At 41.5% G+C, this 18,057-nt stretch overlaps 2 protein-coding genes across 5 annotated transcripts in view; one reads left to right on the top strand and one right to left on the bottom strand.

Annotated features, from left to right (window-relative positions):
* samd11 (sterile alpha motif domain containing 11) overlaps positions 1-18,057 on the bottom strand; it is a 1,171,052-nt gene that overhangs the window by 632,490 nt on the left and 520,505 nt on the right. The window lies entirely within an intron of this gene.
* Positions 10,730-13,545, top strand: neurod4 (neuronal differentiation 4). The gene is made up of 2 exons (XM_044038119.1): positions 10,730-10,907; positions 11,722-13,545. The coding sequence occupies exon 2, from the start codon at positions 11,731-11,733 to the stop codon at positions 12,808-12,810; it is 1,080 nt and encodes a 359-aa protein (XP_043894054.1). The 5' UTR covers positions 10,730-10,907; positions 11,722-11,730; the 3' UTR covers positions 12,811-13,545.

Genomic DNA, 18,057 nt, shown 5'->3' with positions numbered 1-18,057 from the left:
GGCATTTTACAGTATAGGGCACTACATCACTTAAAGGCACTCCTTTAGAAACAATAAATTTTTTTAAATGTATATTTTACTTTATAGGCCACATATGAATGGCAGCCAGTAAGTCACTCCCTCATGTTTTTTTTTTACCACTCTAGAGGGTACATTAGTGTGCGTCTTGTGACTCAGGAGGACACTTTAGTGCACCATTATGGCACCGGGAGGGTGCTAATGATAATGTTATGATTGCCACTATTTTGTATATTTCACTTTGGTCACACCTATAAGTGATCTTTCAATTGATCCAAGTGATGAAATCAAAAATATTGAGCGCTGTCTCAAGTTTGCCACAAAAATCAATCAGAAGATGAATGATGCTTACAATGTTAATTTCTTCTTCGTCTGCACCAGTGATACACCTTTGCTGATGCAATCACCAAGGGCTATTTTGTTTGTTTTTTCTTACCTCTGACTCGTTTTGTTACTCACGTGTCTGTGAAGTCACAGTTCCAACATGGGTGACACAGAGGCGAAAAAAAATGTGGAGCAGAAAATATAACTGATGGGTTAAAACTACTTTCCAATGTCACAACACTCACTGATTATATATAATATGTTTTCTTTGGTGTTTGAAGTACATCATGTAAAATAGTATGTGTAAAGACTTTTACATTACAATGTAAGCAGTAAATCTGACCTGATTGTGTCATTCTTTAGGATATTTTAAGAGATGTCTGTCGTGTGTGTTTGACCCCACTTGAGTCAGCAAATGCATGACTGCAGTGAATGACTTTGTTCGGCTTCGAGTTAACGATGTGATTGTCTGGTCATGCAGGAATGATGGATCACTTCAGGCCAGTAAGACCATGGACTGATGCCATGTCCCTTAACAGCATGGCTTAAGTGCTGTCTTTGCCCCCAGCAGGCGCTCTGGCCTCCTGTCACGTCTGTGATCCCACTGTGAGCAGCATGTCTTAACATGGCCTACATTTCCTTGCAGGCAAAATGAAAAGGTCTCATACCAGAAAATCAATGTGAAAGCAGCACTGAAACAGGAAGCACAAGGATGGCAGCAAACCTTAAACACCACCAAAGATAAAAGACATTCATGCAAAGTCTAATGTGGGCAATTGAGATGAGTTGTTTTATTTAAATATGTCCTGTCTCATTGACCTATGCCTGGTTTGACCTAAATAAACTGGGATGTAATCTTACAATGTTTTCATTTAACAGAGTGGACAAGGTGCCCACTGTATATGAAATAAAAAAATGTAATTGCACTTTTCATATACCATCACTAGCCGCTTTTCCTGTTATTATTATGCTGTGACAATGGGTCATGGGTTTATAGCTTGCAGGGTTAAAGCTACTGTTTTGATGCAATCACTTGCCTGATGAACAAGGCAGCACATACTGTAGCAGGAACCAGTATATTCCAGCCTCACAGTCATTGCCCCTTTTCTTTGCATTACCTCATTAAACGTGATGCAAATCATTTTGTCTGTCAAGTTAGTTTAAAAATTATGTTTTTACATTACAACCTACAGCTGAGAGTTATTATGTTCGCTATTAATTATTTCCAACAGTACTAATTTTAAATACCCCACATTAGCTATGTCACAAAATAACAGCACTCACCTCTAAAGTGCTGGGGTCAAATGGTGATTCTGAGGGACGCAGCATCCTAGGCTTCTGCTCGGGAGCTAATTTTGGTGCTGCTGGAGCTGCAGACAGGCAGGGGAAAGGAGGACCCAGTCTTGCTTCGGTCACAGGTGAAGGAGACTTCTTGATGGAGGACTCTCGTTTAGGGGCCATTCCCGCTGCCTTAGAAAACGGATGATCTGAAATATCTGCACCCACTCTCGATATGTCTGCTTAGGGGAGTGAGCAAGCTATGAAATAAAGTGTGTCAGTATCCTGTGGAGGGGTGGTGGTGGTGGCTGAGAGGGGTGCAGGTTGATGATGCTGATAATACTCAGGGAACCGCAGCTATATGAGGAGGAAGAAGAGGTGGATGTATGGTCTATGTGAGCGAATTTGTGAAGGAAAGTGTGGGGGTGGCAATGAAAGTGAGTGTTGGATAAAGAGGGGATATAAATAGAAAGAACCAGGCCGAGCTGTGTGACTCCAAACACATGCTTTTATTTGGGTCAGAAAAGCCAGTGTGTGTCAGTGCAGCAGTGAAGCAGCACCAAGTGGAGCGTCTCTGTCAAGCATCACACACAGATGATGGCCTAGATTACATCAGTCTCACATTTGTTAGTAAAAGTAGGTTTGATGTGTGTCCTATTCTCCTGAACAAATATGATATCCCATTTATAACTTGTCATGAAGAGTTGTTTTAAGGAGTTAACTTTCCTGAGTGGATTATAGGCACATCATTTATATGAATAAAGCTTCTTCAGCTTTCACACGCATTATGTTTCATTGCAAACCTTCAGAACCCACCACTGTGAACTTTATGCTCTGCTCTCGTGGCCTTCACTAAGTTTAAGGAGGCAACAGCACTGGCTCACATTTATTTGCAAGGCCATATTGGGCAAACTATCTATCTGTGTTGCCTCATGTCCCCAGGAGTGGGTACGACTCCTGCTCATCACATTGGCTCCTTTTCAGAGTTCCCAAAATCCACTCAGAACTTGGTAAAACAGCTTTTTCTCAGCTGTACATTGGTCATAGAAGAATCTGCAAAATTCACTACAGCTTCAGCATATTATTTCCCTGGGTGAATTTAAAACTCTACTGACAGACTGTGTAACAGAACAGTGTTCTCGGCCAGGTCTCCTTCAAAAAAGAGATTCAATTTCAAAAGGACCTCGTAGTAAAATAAAGGTAAAAAAATAAAAATAAAGTTGCCTACAACTTATGAATAAAGATGACCATGACCTGAATGACTGAGAACCTTCACAATGATACCACTCTGCCCATTGCTCCTGTTCCTGGCTTGTGTGTGTTCGCTACTGGTGTGTAATAAGGATGGGTTAAATGCAGAGGTCAAATTCACTATCACTAATTGGTGTGTGTGTGCAAAAAATACTAATTCTAATTCTCAGTTGCTCTATTTTTGCTGATGGAATAAATGCTTTATTTGCTCCTGCAGATGCTGACTTCCTCTTGTTTCCTGCAGAGTGGCTGACACTGAAACTACATGCACAAACACAGAGGAATTGAACACTAAGGTATGAATGAGTTCACACCATGATCTGAGCCACAACTAGACTCCAGAACATACTGTATGTTTTGCCCTGTGGGACTCATATCTGTATATATAGCCTGTACTTGCAACCTAATTTAAAGTCGAGATAGAGTGTAGTCCCAAAGTGCACCACTAGATGTCACCATGACACAACAGGAAGCCACGCAAATCCGTTGAACTTGCGTGTATCAAGCTGAAGTTTCTGACCAAAGCACATTATGTTAGTCATAACATGATAATATAATGTAATATAATATAAATATAGTATCATATAATTATGTGTATAACATACTATAAGCGTTCTATCTTTCTATCTATCTATCTAGCATCCTGGCGTCACGCTCCTCCAATAATCAATGCGCGCTAAATGGGCCTTGAAATCACCGTTTATGTGGCTCAAGCGCCAAAACAATAGCGACATAGACCCTCGCTGCGAGACCAACGGCACTTCTGACAGATTGAAGCTTGAACAGCAGATCGAACATGCAAACTGATTGTGATTGCGTGTGAGTGTGTTTTACAATAATGGTGCAATGTATGAAAGGATTTTTATTTATTTGGGGGAATAGATAGATGAGATGAATGGATGAATGGATGCTGTCACTCAGCCTTCACACTGCTCACTGTGCCAGCTGATCGCTGTTGAGTCTGCCGAGCAGACAGCTCAGTGTCAAAGAGTTTAAGAAGATTAGCAGTGTCTCACGTTTTCCTCATCATTTGTAACCATAATCCACCACACGAGGCTAATAATACAGGAATATCCCATATAGTTGCTTTCTAATAGATTATCAGGACATTTGAATGTCAGTCTGCACAATTAGTGTCTGCATCATTAGTGGATGTGGAATTCATTTACAAAATTATTAGTCATGTTTGTAAACAAAAAAACAAAACATCATCAAAAGTAATTTTCCTAATCTTTAATTTTGTGTGAAGTGTTGTGAAAGCAAATTCAATCACTCCAACTTAAAAGAAATGTTTCAACAGATCCTCTGAGGTGCCCCAATTGACTAATGAAATTATGGCAGTTCTTCCACCTAATGCCATTCAGAGTTCCCACCGCTACTGCAAATCTCCAAACCACCTGATTTATTTTTAATGATATTACACCCCTCAGTCGGCTGTGTCATGGTAATAATCGGGGTGCTCCAGCTGCCTCCAGATCACATTAGCCAGGCTTAATATTGACAGTGCCAGGCCCACTAAACAATGAGGCTGTGGGGATAGGGAGCTTAGAGGCTGCCTAGCCAATGGGCATACTGCAGGAGGTAGAGGAGATGCAGGCCAGGATGCTCCAGTTCCCTATGCCCTGGAGGACTGGCACCATCATTAAACATTTTTTTCTATAGTCCTGTGGAGCTTTAAACCCACCAAATCCAGATCAAAACCCCACCCAGGCCCCAGACATCAAAACCATACTGACAAGGGACGGTGAAACTAGTGGCAACATGATTCCCTTCTATTCTTTCACCGCATTGAGTGACCTGCCAGGGAAACACTTCAGCAGCTGCACCTTGAGTAGGTTCCTGCTGTGACATCTTTGAATATGACTCATCAGCAGGTGAAGTTTATGTTCAAGAAAACTGAAAACACTTTCATGATTCCTGTCAAAAGAAAAAAAAGAAAGAGCAAAACAATATGAGAAACATATGTGAACAAATGTAAACCCAGATATTAACTTAATATTTCCACATGTTGGGTCATATACACCAGTATGCAATATAATAAAAATATATTTTGCAATCTGATTTGATTAGAAAAGTGCGTTTATCCGTTAGACTAATTTACGGTATATGTCGCAGGCTTGTCTCGTTGCAGCATTTGCATAATGGTCACACTGGGAATCAGACAAGGCCACTTGTGGGATACTTGCACCTGATCACAGAGACACTGTGGCTCCTTGCCAATCACAACTCTACAGTTGATACTTCCAATTAAAAATCACCTGTATTTGACCTATCATTTCTCAGGTTGTTCGACGTCAGTTATGGATGTTCCATTGCACGGAGGTTTTATCTTGTGTCCCAAATTGTTGTTTGGATCGGAGGGGATTTTGTATGGGGGCCCACAGATTACCGTCGTTGATTAGTGGTTGGGTGTAATCCTTTCAGCCCCTCTCTCTCCAAAACACCCCTGGGATATGCCCGTCTCCCTGAGGACCGGCAGCATGGCAGATGGATCCTCCTCCCCCTTTTCTGCCCCCTCTAACAGCTCACCCAAAACACTGTTGATGTCCTGGGACGGAGGTTGTAAAGTATCCTGAATATGAAACCACAGGCACCTTTGTTTAATGGCTCTCTCCCCACTTAGTGAGAATTGCCCTCAGGCCTGATTCCCATTCTGTAGCTGTATTTTTGCCCGATTGGAATGTGTTCCAAATCCATTAGCCCAAAGGAAGAGGAATAAGCTGCAAACAATCTGCTCATATTGCCCGAAAAAAAGCCTGACTATAGATCTTATCAAAACTGACTCGACGATCGAGGGGACTCTAAGGTGATGACATCATGATTTTATTGATATAACAACCCATTTTCTGTAGATATATAGGCTATGTAATGGTCTGAAGTCAGCCATGGGATTATATCCCTACACTATATAGCTATTTATACATTTATATACATATATATACATATATATATATATATATATATATATATATATATATATATATATATATATATATATATATATATATGTATATATATATGTGTATATATATATATATATATATATATATATATATATATATATATTCACATATATACTTATATAAATATATATATAGGCTGCAGGTAGAACAGTCACCTATGCTATAGTTACCATATATTAAAAGTAATTAACTTGGGAAACATGGGAAAACATTGCCAAACCTTTTTTAAAAAGAATAAACAACTATTTTCACAAAGCCATCTCACTTAAGTCTATGTTTCACAACTCTTTTGTGTCTCTTGGTTGGCCCTCACATCTCGTGCTCCTTGAGGTTTAAGACTTAGTTTTCAGTTGCAGGCTAAAATCTGGTTTAGGTTCACTGCGTGCACGTATGTGTGTGTTTATGCTGATGGTACTAATGTTCCTCAGTGTCCAGCAGAGACAGTGTTTCCCTCAGGAATGTCTGGTGCAAAACTATATGCAGCCTCAAAGAAAAACAAATATAGATCTTTGCAGCCCTGGGACTTGTTACACTCACACACACACACAAACAAACACAGAGTCTGGTTTCCATACCTCAGAGGACATTACGTTGAGATACAGTCATTTCCTGGAGACTTCATCCATCCATCTTCTACCACTTTAACCTCCACATGAGGGTCATGACATAGGGTGAAAGGCAGGGTACACCCTGGACAGTTCGCCAGTCCATCACAGGACCACATAGAGACAAACAACCAGTCACTCTCATACTCACACCTATGGTCAATCTAGAGTGTCCAATATACCTAACCCATATTGCATGTTTTTGAACTGTAGGAGGAAACCGGACACACAGGGAGAACATGCAGAAAGGCCCTTGTTCTGACCGGGTGGCAAACCTGGATGATCTCACTGCAAAGGCAAGAGTGCTAACAACTACAACAACCATGTGGCCCTTTCCTGGAGACTTACTCAATAAAATGAACCATACTACCTAACTCCATCCCAACTTTACAACATGTCACCTTAAATATAATAATTTATGTTGTGGGTTGTGTTGTGCTTTTTGTCCCCATAAGGAAGACAAGTCCCCATAATATGACTGTGTGAACAGAATTATGTCCCCCACAACATGAGTAATACACAGGCGCCCACACACACACAATCAGATGAAGTACATGTACACGGAAATTAGTCACTGGAACTTTGGGAAATCTCCATGTGCTGCACATCTAAAACTTGAACAAACATGTACATACAGCCCATCAATATTAACAGGCTTTTCATTTTAGCAAGGCAACAATACAATTTCATCTCTTTAGTCCCACCGCCTTGTGCCCCAGCGCCCCAACCCCTCTTGCAAATCCACGCTCTATCCATCTTTTATGATCACTACAAGGGGCTCTGCTTTCAGGAGCAGACCAGGGTGCATGTGTGTAGAGGTTTAATTCCTATTGTGTTCCTGCAGTCTTGGTCTGTGAGTGTGTCTGTGTTTCAGCAAAGGAGGGAGAGGGAGAGGGAGATAGAGATGAAGAAAAAGACAGGAACAAGGACCCATCTGTCAGCACAACGCACAAATCCGTCCCATTCCACTCTGAGTCCCAGGGGACAAGAGCGAGAGACAACTCACTTGTGGCAGTGTTTTTTGTAAGGGAGGGGGTTACCCCATCACTAATAACGATAGCACTTTAATAGCTAATGTAAGGCTGGTACTCTTTTGGGCAAATCTGTACAGAAGAACATATTTTTGACAGCTCATGCCAAAGCGCATACATTTATTATCCTCAATAAGCATAAAAGCCTATGACTCTTTTCTTGTTTCCTCGTTAAAATCATACAAACTCATCAAAAGTTGGATCAGATCAGATGTGTTCATGTGACCTCTTCCAGAAGGTTAGCTATCTATGTTACTGCTTCAATGGGAGCAGCACAATTCCCTCACCATTAGTCAGTCAGTCAGTCATTTGGGAAACCAATAGGGAGTGTGGGAGACTGTGAGACTCCAATTCCCCATGCAGGCTGCAGGTGTGGTGAAGGCCACGCACACACTCATGGGACAGAAGGGTTGTGTGTTTGGGGGTAGGGGTGCATGTGTACCTGGGGAGCATTGAGCACATCCCATTAGTCTAGAGTTGTTGCTGTACACATGCAATATCTGATTCACATGGAGAAACTCACACGTCCGCATGCATGCTTTGTGTACCTATATATGGCTCTGTGAGGACACACACTTATCCTATATGTAACTATCATGACTGAATCACAAACTTTATTGTTCTCACCGTTCAGGCTCAAAACCATAGCTTGTTATAAATGTGTGTATGAGAGATTTGTACACTGTGCACTAATTGTTTAAACTGCACTTGTCTGTATAGATGATAAATAAGAATTGTAGTAGTGTATTTATAGAGCAAAGTCCACATTACAAACATCAGCAGACAAATATGATTGTCACTTGGACAACATACGTTTGTGCATTCATTTGGACGGCCTAACCAAAGTGTTATCACAAAGCAACCATAATCAGGCAATGCAGAAACCTAACCTTAACTTAAGCAAATCTTCAAATCTTAGCCTTAAACTTAACCAGTTCCTCAGCAGTGAGGTCCTTCCTCATTAGGAGCAGGTTTTGGTCTCCACACTGGTCCTGACATGGTCAGCATTTATGCCAGAAATAAATAGCGCACACACACCCTCACACACAACATAAGACTCCCTCCTCTTTGTCTGTGTTCACGTGCCTTTATGGCATTGACCAACAGTGATTAGGGCCGTTAGCGAGGTGAGTATATGCTGTTTCAGCACGAGACATCATCTTGGACAAGCGAGTGACGCGTGAGCATCCAAGCAACAGATGCCCCCCCCCTCCTCAGAGAACCCCCTCCTCCGACGCACCATCTGTTCACCTCTGTTCAATAAATCGTTGGATAAGTGCCTGTTTTTTTAACGCGATGTTGCCGAATCGTCACGTGACCACGTCTCGTTTACCCCAAATATATCGCACACTCAGGCAGATCCATGCTAATGCTGCGGTCGTTGGCAAAGTTCGGTCTCTCTTCAGTCTCGGGCACAGCTGTGAGCAGTCGCGCGCACAATGGGATCAATGTGGGGGCACGTGCGGCTCGCGAGACCCCGGCTGTCAATAGCCAGTGATGAGAATAGACCCCCTGCTGCGCTGCGGCTCGCCACGCACGAGGCCAAGCGGGCGTTTATTATGCCGCGGTATTTGTGGTGAAAAATGGGAGAATGCTCAATATTGAGATACAATTAGAGACGGTAAACGTCATATAGTTTATACCTCAGAGATCTCCACGGGCTGTGATGAGATGAAAAGCCAATGTCCGTGCTTGTTAGTGTTAGTTAGTTAGTTAATTAGTTGACTATCCTTGTTCTGATATATGAATAATTACAAATGACAACAGAACATGATATTTAATGGTAAACATTTTACATGTGTCTATTTTAGACACTCCACTGTAATGGTTTAAACTAGAATGTTCACTTATTTTATCTGCTTCTGTTTTCCTTGCTGTGCTTGCACTTTGAATATGTGACATATAGCCTTTAATAAGCTTTTCACTATATTCATGTTTTGGCTATACATAAAGAACCCCTCTATCCATCATGGCACCAATCACTTCAATAACAACAATAATAATAATAATAATACTGTCCGTGGGGACAGAATATGACGCTAAAAATGAAAGAAAACAATTGAATGAGTCAGTGAACAGCGCACACCTGCTCTCTGCGCACCAAGCTGTCAAAATCACTTAAATGCGCACACACGGAGGAGCGTCTCTTATACGAAGAGAAGACCAGGCCAATGCTGTGTGTAATTAAGTGGAACATGTCTAATCCAACCGACTAATGAAGAGATAGACAATCGATTAAGATGGTTAACACACGACATCAAAACAGAATGGTGTTTTTTTCTTTTCTTTCTGCCCTACATTACACAAGTGTGAAAATGTATCCAGGCTAAATTGCACAACAATGCAACACGTGATTTCTGCCGGATTTTGGCTGGACAGACAAACCCAGATTATAAAAAACGTTATGAAATCTGTGATACATTGTGGTTCTGTGAGAGGAATGAAAAGAGTTTAGTAAAACACGGTGTTATTCTTTCATTCCAGAGATTGGATCGGGCTCCACAGATGGGGTTCTTTTTTGTTCTAACCCCCCCCCCCCTTTTTTTCAAATATAGGATTATTTTTCTTTAATCCGAAAAAGTCCAGTTGAGATTAAGATCCTCTTTTTTAAGGGGGACCGCCAAGACAATAGAACAAATAAATATAAAACATTTTATGGAATTAACTCTATAAGTATAGTTCAAATGAAAACAGTCACATTTTAGTGAATCTGCCTCATTTTCTTTCATCCAACGCATTTTGTGAGATTAAAGTCACCAGACACATAAAATAAATAAAATGAAGTGATTTGTTCATCTCTCTTGGAAGTAGAGGGTTTATATTTGGAAACAAATAGAAAGGAATTAAAGTGGGTACTAACACAATTGCTGTGGAGTGAAGAGATCTCGACTTCAGACAAATGTTTTGGGTTTTTTTTTTATTCTATAATATTATTTTATCATTCATTGGTGAATTAAACCTGCAAGTGCTCTGATGTAATATCGCACACGTTCCCAGCATCATCCACAATGACCACATTTATGACATGTTTATTGTTTTCCAGGGTGCGCGCCTCTCGTGCTGCCATCTGTGTCACTGGACCTCCAATTCTGCACGTGCATCGGGGCGCGCTCTATTTGTTCTCTATACACTCCTACTGGCTGGGGCGCAACTTCTGGCCACGAGCCCGCCACGCGCGTTTGGAACAGTTAGGGATGAGTTGGTGGTGGGTGGGGCGCCGGGAGGAGGGGCTGGCGCTGCTAAAGGCGAAGAAATCAGCTGGGTTTTGTCATTTGCAAATGAAAGTTCCGTGCGCACTCATGGATGTTTGAGAGAGAAGAGTTCAGCACGAGAGAAGAGAGAGAGCAACACAGCGACTCTGGGTTTATCTCTCAGCTGCCGGACTTTTTCAAGTTTTCAAGTTTTTTGTCTTATTTTACATTGGTGACTCCACACAGGTGAGTTAAATAATTTTGCGGTCTAAATTCAAATATATCTTAATATACTTTAAATAATATTTAAATTGAAAATTGAACAACCTAACTCTTTAAATAAGCTCTTTAACAAAATAGATTATCAATAAACCAAATTAATTTGCTTGTATTAGCAGTGATCTTATAATAATAATTATAATAATAATTTTTTTTCCTCTCAGTCTGACAATTATGTGCCTTAACATCTGAATTTATTTAAGTTCAGTTGCCTAATGTGCCCCATTTTTACACATTAGTGCACAATAATTAATTGGGACAGTTTTCTCCTCAGCAAAACAAAATGTCTGAGGTCTGGGTTTCCCTAAAATGACAGAAAAGTCTATTTCTTATTATGTTCTTAAAAGGTTCTGTGTATTTACTTTACACAATGTTCACGTTATTATAAACAATACATGTCCTACTCATTTCTACATTGCCCACTTAATCTTGTGGTTTTATATGCTGAGTAAATCCGGTCGTGTCCCAGATTGACAGCTCTCTGCAAATCAGCGGGGGATCATTCACCCACTATATTCCCCAAACAGTACACAACAACACAATATCAGGGGTTTCTTCTAAAATATTTGCTGTTTTTTTAGGACAGAGTTAGGTGCTCTAAGAGTGAACTGTCCACACAGCAGTGCTGAAATGTGAGCACTTATTCTCTAACTCATGGTACATTACTCACAATTGTTAAATGTTATCATTATATATATATATATATATATTTTGTGGAGCATCATACATTTACAGGGCGTGTTATTGATGGACGGAATATTTTTGTGCTGCTTTTCCTCAGATCAAAAAAATGATGAACAAACCGTTTGGGAGGAGCGGGGATGTGAATGAGCTGGTGAGCTCCCTCGGCTGGCTGGAGGAGGAGGAGGACGGTAGCTCACAGGATGGAGAGGAAAGCCCAGAGATGAGAGGGCACCATGGTCTGACTCTAGGGGGCCGGATCCACTCTTGCACAGAACTTGGCAGTGAAGACATGGAGGAGGAAGAGGAAGAGGATGATGACGATGAGACCGGACCAAATGGAGAAAATGGTCCTAAAAGGAGGGGCCCTAAGAAGAAGAAGATGACCAAAGCTAGACAGGAGAGGTTTCGTGCTCGGCGGGTCAAGGCCAATGCCAGAGAACGCTCCCGTATGCACGGACTGAACGACGCCCTGGATAATCTCCGCAGAGTTATGCCCTGCTACTCCAAGACACAGAAGCTGTCAAAAATTGAGACTCTAAGACTGGCCCACAACTATATCTGGGCCCTGTCTGAGGTGCTGGAGAGTGGCCAGTCCCCAGAGAGCAATGGCTTTATGGAGATGTTGTGCAAAGGTTTGTCTCAGCCCACCAGTAACCTTGTAGCCGGCTGCCTGCAGCTGGGACCCAGTCCGATGATGCGCAACAAGCTGGAGGACAAGTGTGGAGGCCCCGGGGCGGGTGGTGCAGTGGGTCAGGCTGGCCATCCCCTCAGCTACCCATCCCCAGGCCTTCCCAGCCCCCCCTATGGCTCCCTGGAGGCATCCCACCTCCTCCACATGAAAGGTTTCAAGGGACCTGTATATGACAACCCCTCCTCAAACGAGTGCAGCAGTGGCACCCCACCGTACGACGGGCCCCTCACCCCTCCCCTCAGCATCAGCGGCAACTTTGCCCTGAAGCAGGAGCCTTCTCCCCATGAGTCAGAGAGGAACTACACAACCCAGCCGAGCCACCATGCCCACTACCTATTGTCGCACCATTACCCCTCCTCGATGACAGGTGGCTTACCTGGTGGGCCTCCGAGCCATCCACTTTTTCAGGCATCACGGTATGAGCTCCCGCTGGATGTGGCCTTTGACTCCTTCACTCCCTCTCACTTGGTCACGGGTCAGATTGGTAACATCTGAAAGTGGACCATCTGAAATAGAGAGGATTGATGTGTGATTGATCAATATATTGCTGTAAAAACGATGGTCAAGGTTATTCTGTATAGAAAAGAAAGGTTTGAATTTACTAATTGTCTAGATCTCGGGGAGAGCACTGAATGCTCAAAGAGTGAGAGAGAGAGAGACTCGTCACCTCAACTCAATCTACCTGATACAAACATGCACCCACAACTTTTATTGTTTTATTTATTCTGTTTTGTTATTATCAAATGCTGATCTTTGGATTCAAATATTTCTTTATAAATTTCCCCCAGCAGTTGTTGCAGAGAAACTAAAGATTAGTTTCCAAATTACCCTCAAGCATCACACAGATATTTGTGATGTGAGGAGTTTGAACAAAAACATGAAAACTTTCTCAAACGTTCTGACTGTCCTGATATCCAAGGAGTTCATCCATCCTAAATTGTGCACGGAGGCCTAGAGTCAATGTCCTTCTCGTCATAAGGGAAAAACAATGCATTTATTTATATCTGTATTTAATATTTATTTTGATAAGGTTTTGTCCTTTTTTATATTCTGTTTTTGTTTCACCGTTTCATTGTTGCCAGTCACTGGCAGCTGTACTGTATTTAATTATTTATTGGAGGTCTTTCAGGAACTTGCTCACTTGGTGTCACAGTTGTTGTCATTCTGTACTGTTGTAAATATTTTGCTGTTTCGCACTTAATTGAATAAATATTCTTATATTATATGCTATTTCCATAGTAACGATGATTTCCAATGTGTTTGCTCCAGTTGCCTTCATATAGAACTTCAACATATTATAACATTCTCCTATACACACTTTCACATTGCATTGGTCACATGCTTATTAGTATAGAATATAGTCTGACTTAATTTCAAAATTGAAATTAGTTTTATGTTCCAGTTTATTCATATTTAAACAGATTAATCAACAGCAGTTGACCCTGGCAGTTCCTTTTTCACACACTCACTTTCAACTAAAACCACATATATCATATGCAACTTTCTTATAAGGTTGAGCTGGAATCTTACGCAAAAGAAAATGAAAAGAAAAGTTTTGATCCTTTCATTTCACTAACAGAATAGAACAGAATAGAAATCCTTATTAGTGCAAAAGATGAAGGCAGTAAACGTACATATTAAAGTAGAAAACATGTTGCTAAATTCAAAATATATACATAGGCTCTAAATGAAAAGGGCAGAAATAAAACACATGAAAACAGACAGACATCTATATTCAGTATTATTGCAATATTGTGCAATCCCTCCTCTATGTGTGATTTACAATTTAATATATTAATGGCTGAGAGGTAAAAAAAAATGTTCTGTTTGTCTATTAAACCCAGTGAACATATACAAGACAACGTTAGTGGAATAATAGAGGTCTGTTGCAGTGTGTGTGTGTGTGTGTGTGTGTGTGTGTGTGTGATGCCATTCAATGGCTTGCTCCAGGATTTGTATCAGGTCAGGCAGGAGGCTGTTGTGGGCCATGGGAAAACAGCTCTGGGGAACAGGTGAACATGCCACTTCTATATCGTTTGCGTCCTCTCCCACATGACACAGTTTCCCATCCAGCTTATGCCAAAACACTGTAGGGCAAGAGACATTTCAAAGAATTCATCAGCATGGACTGAAAGAGAGAAAAGCACCAGATTTTTGCTTAAAGAAATATCACATAAATGCAGATATGTATACATTCATCAAATCCCCTTTCCATTATTATTTTTGAAACTTCTAAAAACATTAGATTGGTTTTATAAACTAAATTCTAGTGGGTTAAAAAAGATTAATTACAGCTTATATTCAACGAAAAAGGTTAAAGAGGTGGTTTTATGTTCACATTTCAACACAGAGGTCATAAAGGTTATTATCAGTGTTCTGATGCATTTCCAGATTAGCTGTAAGCAGTAAGGTTTCTAACACACATTTATATCACTCAACTAATGTCAAAAGTGTCGGTTTTGACTTTAATGATTACGTTGAAGGACATGACGGCTCTTGAAATAAACAAACAACCAGGCAGAGTGCAAAAATGGAGTGGTGAGAGCAGGCACTGATGTGCACAAGTGTGTTTATCACTGTGGTCCTTCAGGCTATTGTAAGGAGGGGAATGTGCCTGGGAGGTTGTTGTGCAGACTACTTTTCCCCTATTTAGTGAGCTCTCCAAAGGTTTGTCTTTTCCAGTCCTGGCAACAGTAGAGAAAGGCTAGAAGAGAAAAAGGGAGCGATTGTTTTACCGGGCACCACTGGTCCATTGTGAGCGCAGCCTGTTCTTTCTCTTGACCTGTGACCTGTATTGTTGCGGGGTTTCTCGTTTAAGGGAGGGCAGACAGCTGGGGGAACTGCGGGGGGGCTGATGGACAGCTGGGCCAATTTGCAGAGAGAGAGCGAGGGAAGGAGAGGAGAGTGCGCGCATGAGAGAGAGGAATGAGAGAGGGAAAGAGGAATCAGTGTGTTGGGGTGGAAAGGGGAAGAGGAAAGAGAAGGAAAGGGCAGCAGAGGTGAGGGAGGTCCTTGCTCCTCATTCACAAGTTTGTCCCCTGTGCTCTTGGGTGTCAGCCTTGGCACAGGAGTGACACATAGCTTTACACACAGGCAGACATTTGGCCTGTGAGAAAGTACTGGCAGAGTTTAGCTGGCGTACACTCTCTTTGTGTCTGTCCTGTTTTGTTTTTTTCTTAAAAAAACTGTGGGGGGCAGGGTATGGATTATCCCTCTGAGTCCAAATACATGAGTGGGTGGATATGGAAATAATCCACGTAAATTACCTTTGGATACAAGATTACAAGCTACGGGACAGTCTTTGGAAATTGGGAAAAAGTTATGAGAGACCTTTTTTGACAGATATAGGGAAGAATTGCAGTGGTGAAGCTTGAAGGTCAAACTGTAAAATACTTTGAAATGAGGTGCAAAGTACGATAAAATGGATGTTATCTATAAAGAGAATGTGTACACGACAGCCTCTTCAAAATGACTGAACACACACTGTAATGCTCTCTTGGCCAAGGAGGCATCCAGCAGAGCACGACCTGTAGCTCAGTCCCCCGGGAGAGAACGGTCATTTCATATATGTATAAGCCATTAGTGTAGTTATGGTTTTTACTTTTTACATGCATTCAATTATAGATACACAATATGAACCTTAACTGCGTGTTAACTTTGAATTGCTGTGTGAAGCTCACTCTCTCATAAGTTTATACTTTAGTCTGTATGCAGCACATTTAATCCACTGGCAAAACAAGAGTTGCCTCCACTAAAATGAAAAAGGTCCTGATCCATAGGAGTGAGATGGAGGGATAAAGCATTGTGATTAAGATAGTATTAATGGGGCCATAGGAGGCTGGAAGGCTTTAATCAGTGCCTGTGTGCCAGTAATCCCTCTGCCTTTAAGCTGGGACAAACATAGTGATCCCGTAGGCCACAGAGCATACACACGCGTACAGACACCTCTGTGGGGTGCACAGGGATAAGAGCGCCCAAAATAAGAGGCGGCGTGCACCCCGAAACAGACACCCTTTAACCCAAGCAGATGGTAGAAGAAAGACATTTTGGGCAAATACCAGTGAAAACAATGAGAAATGGTGAGGCTGGCATTATGAGACGATATAGGGATTGAAGGAGGGAGGAAAATTAATGAGGTTCAACTTGGTCATTGTCACGGTTCCAAGCACTTTGATATAAATAAGTAAATTCATTTTTGGATTTTGTTGTTCCTGGTTCTGTCTATCAAAATATAAAGTATAAACTACATTCTAGTGGGTTAAAAAGATTAATTACAGCTTACATTCAACTCCAAGTAAAATGTAAATAATAGTATTATAAAGCCTTGCTCAACTGTGTTACAAGAGAAAAGGAGAAAAAAATAGATGTTCATGGGGGGGGTTGACAGTGGGCAGCTTGCAGACTCATTACCTATGGGAGTGGGTGTAAAAGGTGATATTGTGCACATGAGGATGAGGGGTGGGCCTTCTCCTCCCAGGGTTCTCTGAGAGTATTAGGGTGTAGGAGTTAAAGAGCTTCTAATGGGATCTGGATGCTGTCGTGTTTACTCTGCCCCCCCATGCACGCCCACTGCATTGTAGAACTTGCTGGGCTTTGGGACACCACAATGGGCTGAGTGTAGGGACAGATGGAGGTCCCTTTGGAAGAGGGCACAAAAAACAGCCAAGGTAGGAGGGCTATGCTATAGCTGAGAGCGCTCACAGCCAGCATGCCACACTGCTAGATATGTGGGAGAACATTGGAGATGGAGGAAGAAGAGGGATTTTATATTCTTACCAATTGTGATGCAAGAAGAGTAACTCCCTTTGATTTGTCATCTGTCTGCAAATTCACCATGATCTTGACACATGGTACAGGATCAGAATCACTCTTAAAGTATGGGCTTGTATATGCCAACCTTTATAACTACTGGTTTCTGTGTGGAATAAACAAAAGAGTGGGAACAGCATTTAAATCCTTAATGAAGTGATAAAATGTTGCATATTTAGCCTTTGTTTATTGAGGGCCAGGAAAGGCTAAATGCTGCAGTCATTAATTGAGGCCAGCGCAGTGTGTGGAGCGTGAGGGCAATGAGTTCCTGTGATAGATGCTGATGAGGATAGGAGAGGCATTGGAGGAGGGTAGAGGGCGGTACCGGCCACAGGAGCAACAGATGGGGCCTAATGGAAAGCTCAGGTTGTAAACTTTCTGTTAGTAACATCTGTCCATTTGTCCATCTGCTATACTCACTGTTTACACTTTGTTTAGCAGAAACTCATTAATTAGAAAAGTGCAGAAGAGGCCACTGGTGCAAACCTTTTGTTACAGTATATTAATTAGAATCAAACAACCAAATCGACATGCAGTCGTGAAATGTGGATTCTATTAGCTTAATGACTATGTAATAAAATGGGTTTATAATTATAATTGCGTAAAAAAACTGGGTGGGAAACACATGAAGCACAATTCTCTCAACACTCGTGATCCAATCAAATCAACAGAGGTGCACATTCCCACAGATAAGCATAGTTATCACATCTGTGCTTCACATGGACAGAAGCCATACCATTGTCTTTGTTTTTTTGAAGCATGCATAAGTGGATTGACATAGTATGTGGCTAAAAGCCCTGATTACCGTTACTCAATTACGGTTATGATCTGTGTACTTATGCAAATATTTCAACACTTGCATACATGTCAGCATCTCACCAGCAACCTTTTTGTATTTCGTGCCTTTAGTTGGTGTTTAGTGTAGACAAAGTG

The sequence above is a fragment of the Solea senegalensis genome, linkage group LG11, assembly GCF_019176455.1.
Source record: "Solea senegalensis isolate Sse05_10M linkage group LG11, IFAPA_SoseM_1, whole genome shotgun sequence".
NCBI lineage: Eukaryota > Metazoa > Chordata > Actinopteri > Pleuronectiformes > Soleidae > Solea > Solea senegalensis.
The sequence above is the reverse complement of the archived record's forward strand: the minus strand, read 5'-3'. Positions and strand labels throughout refer to the sequence as shown.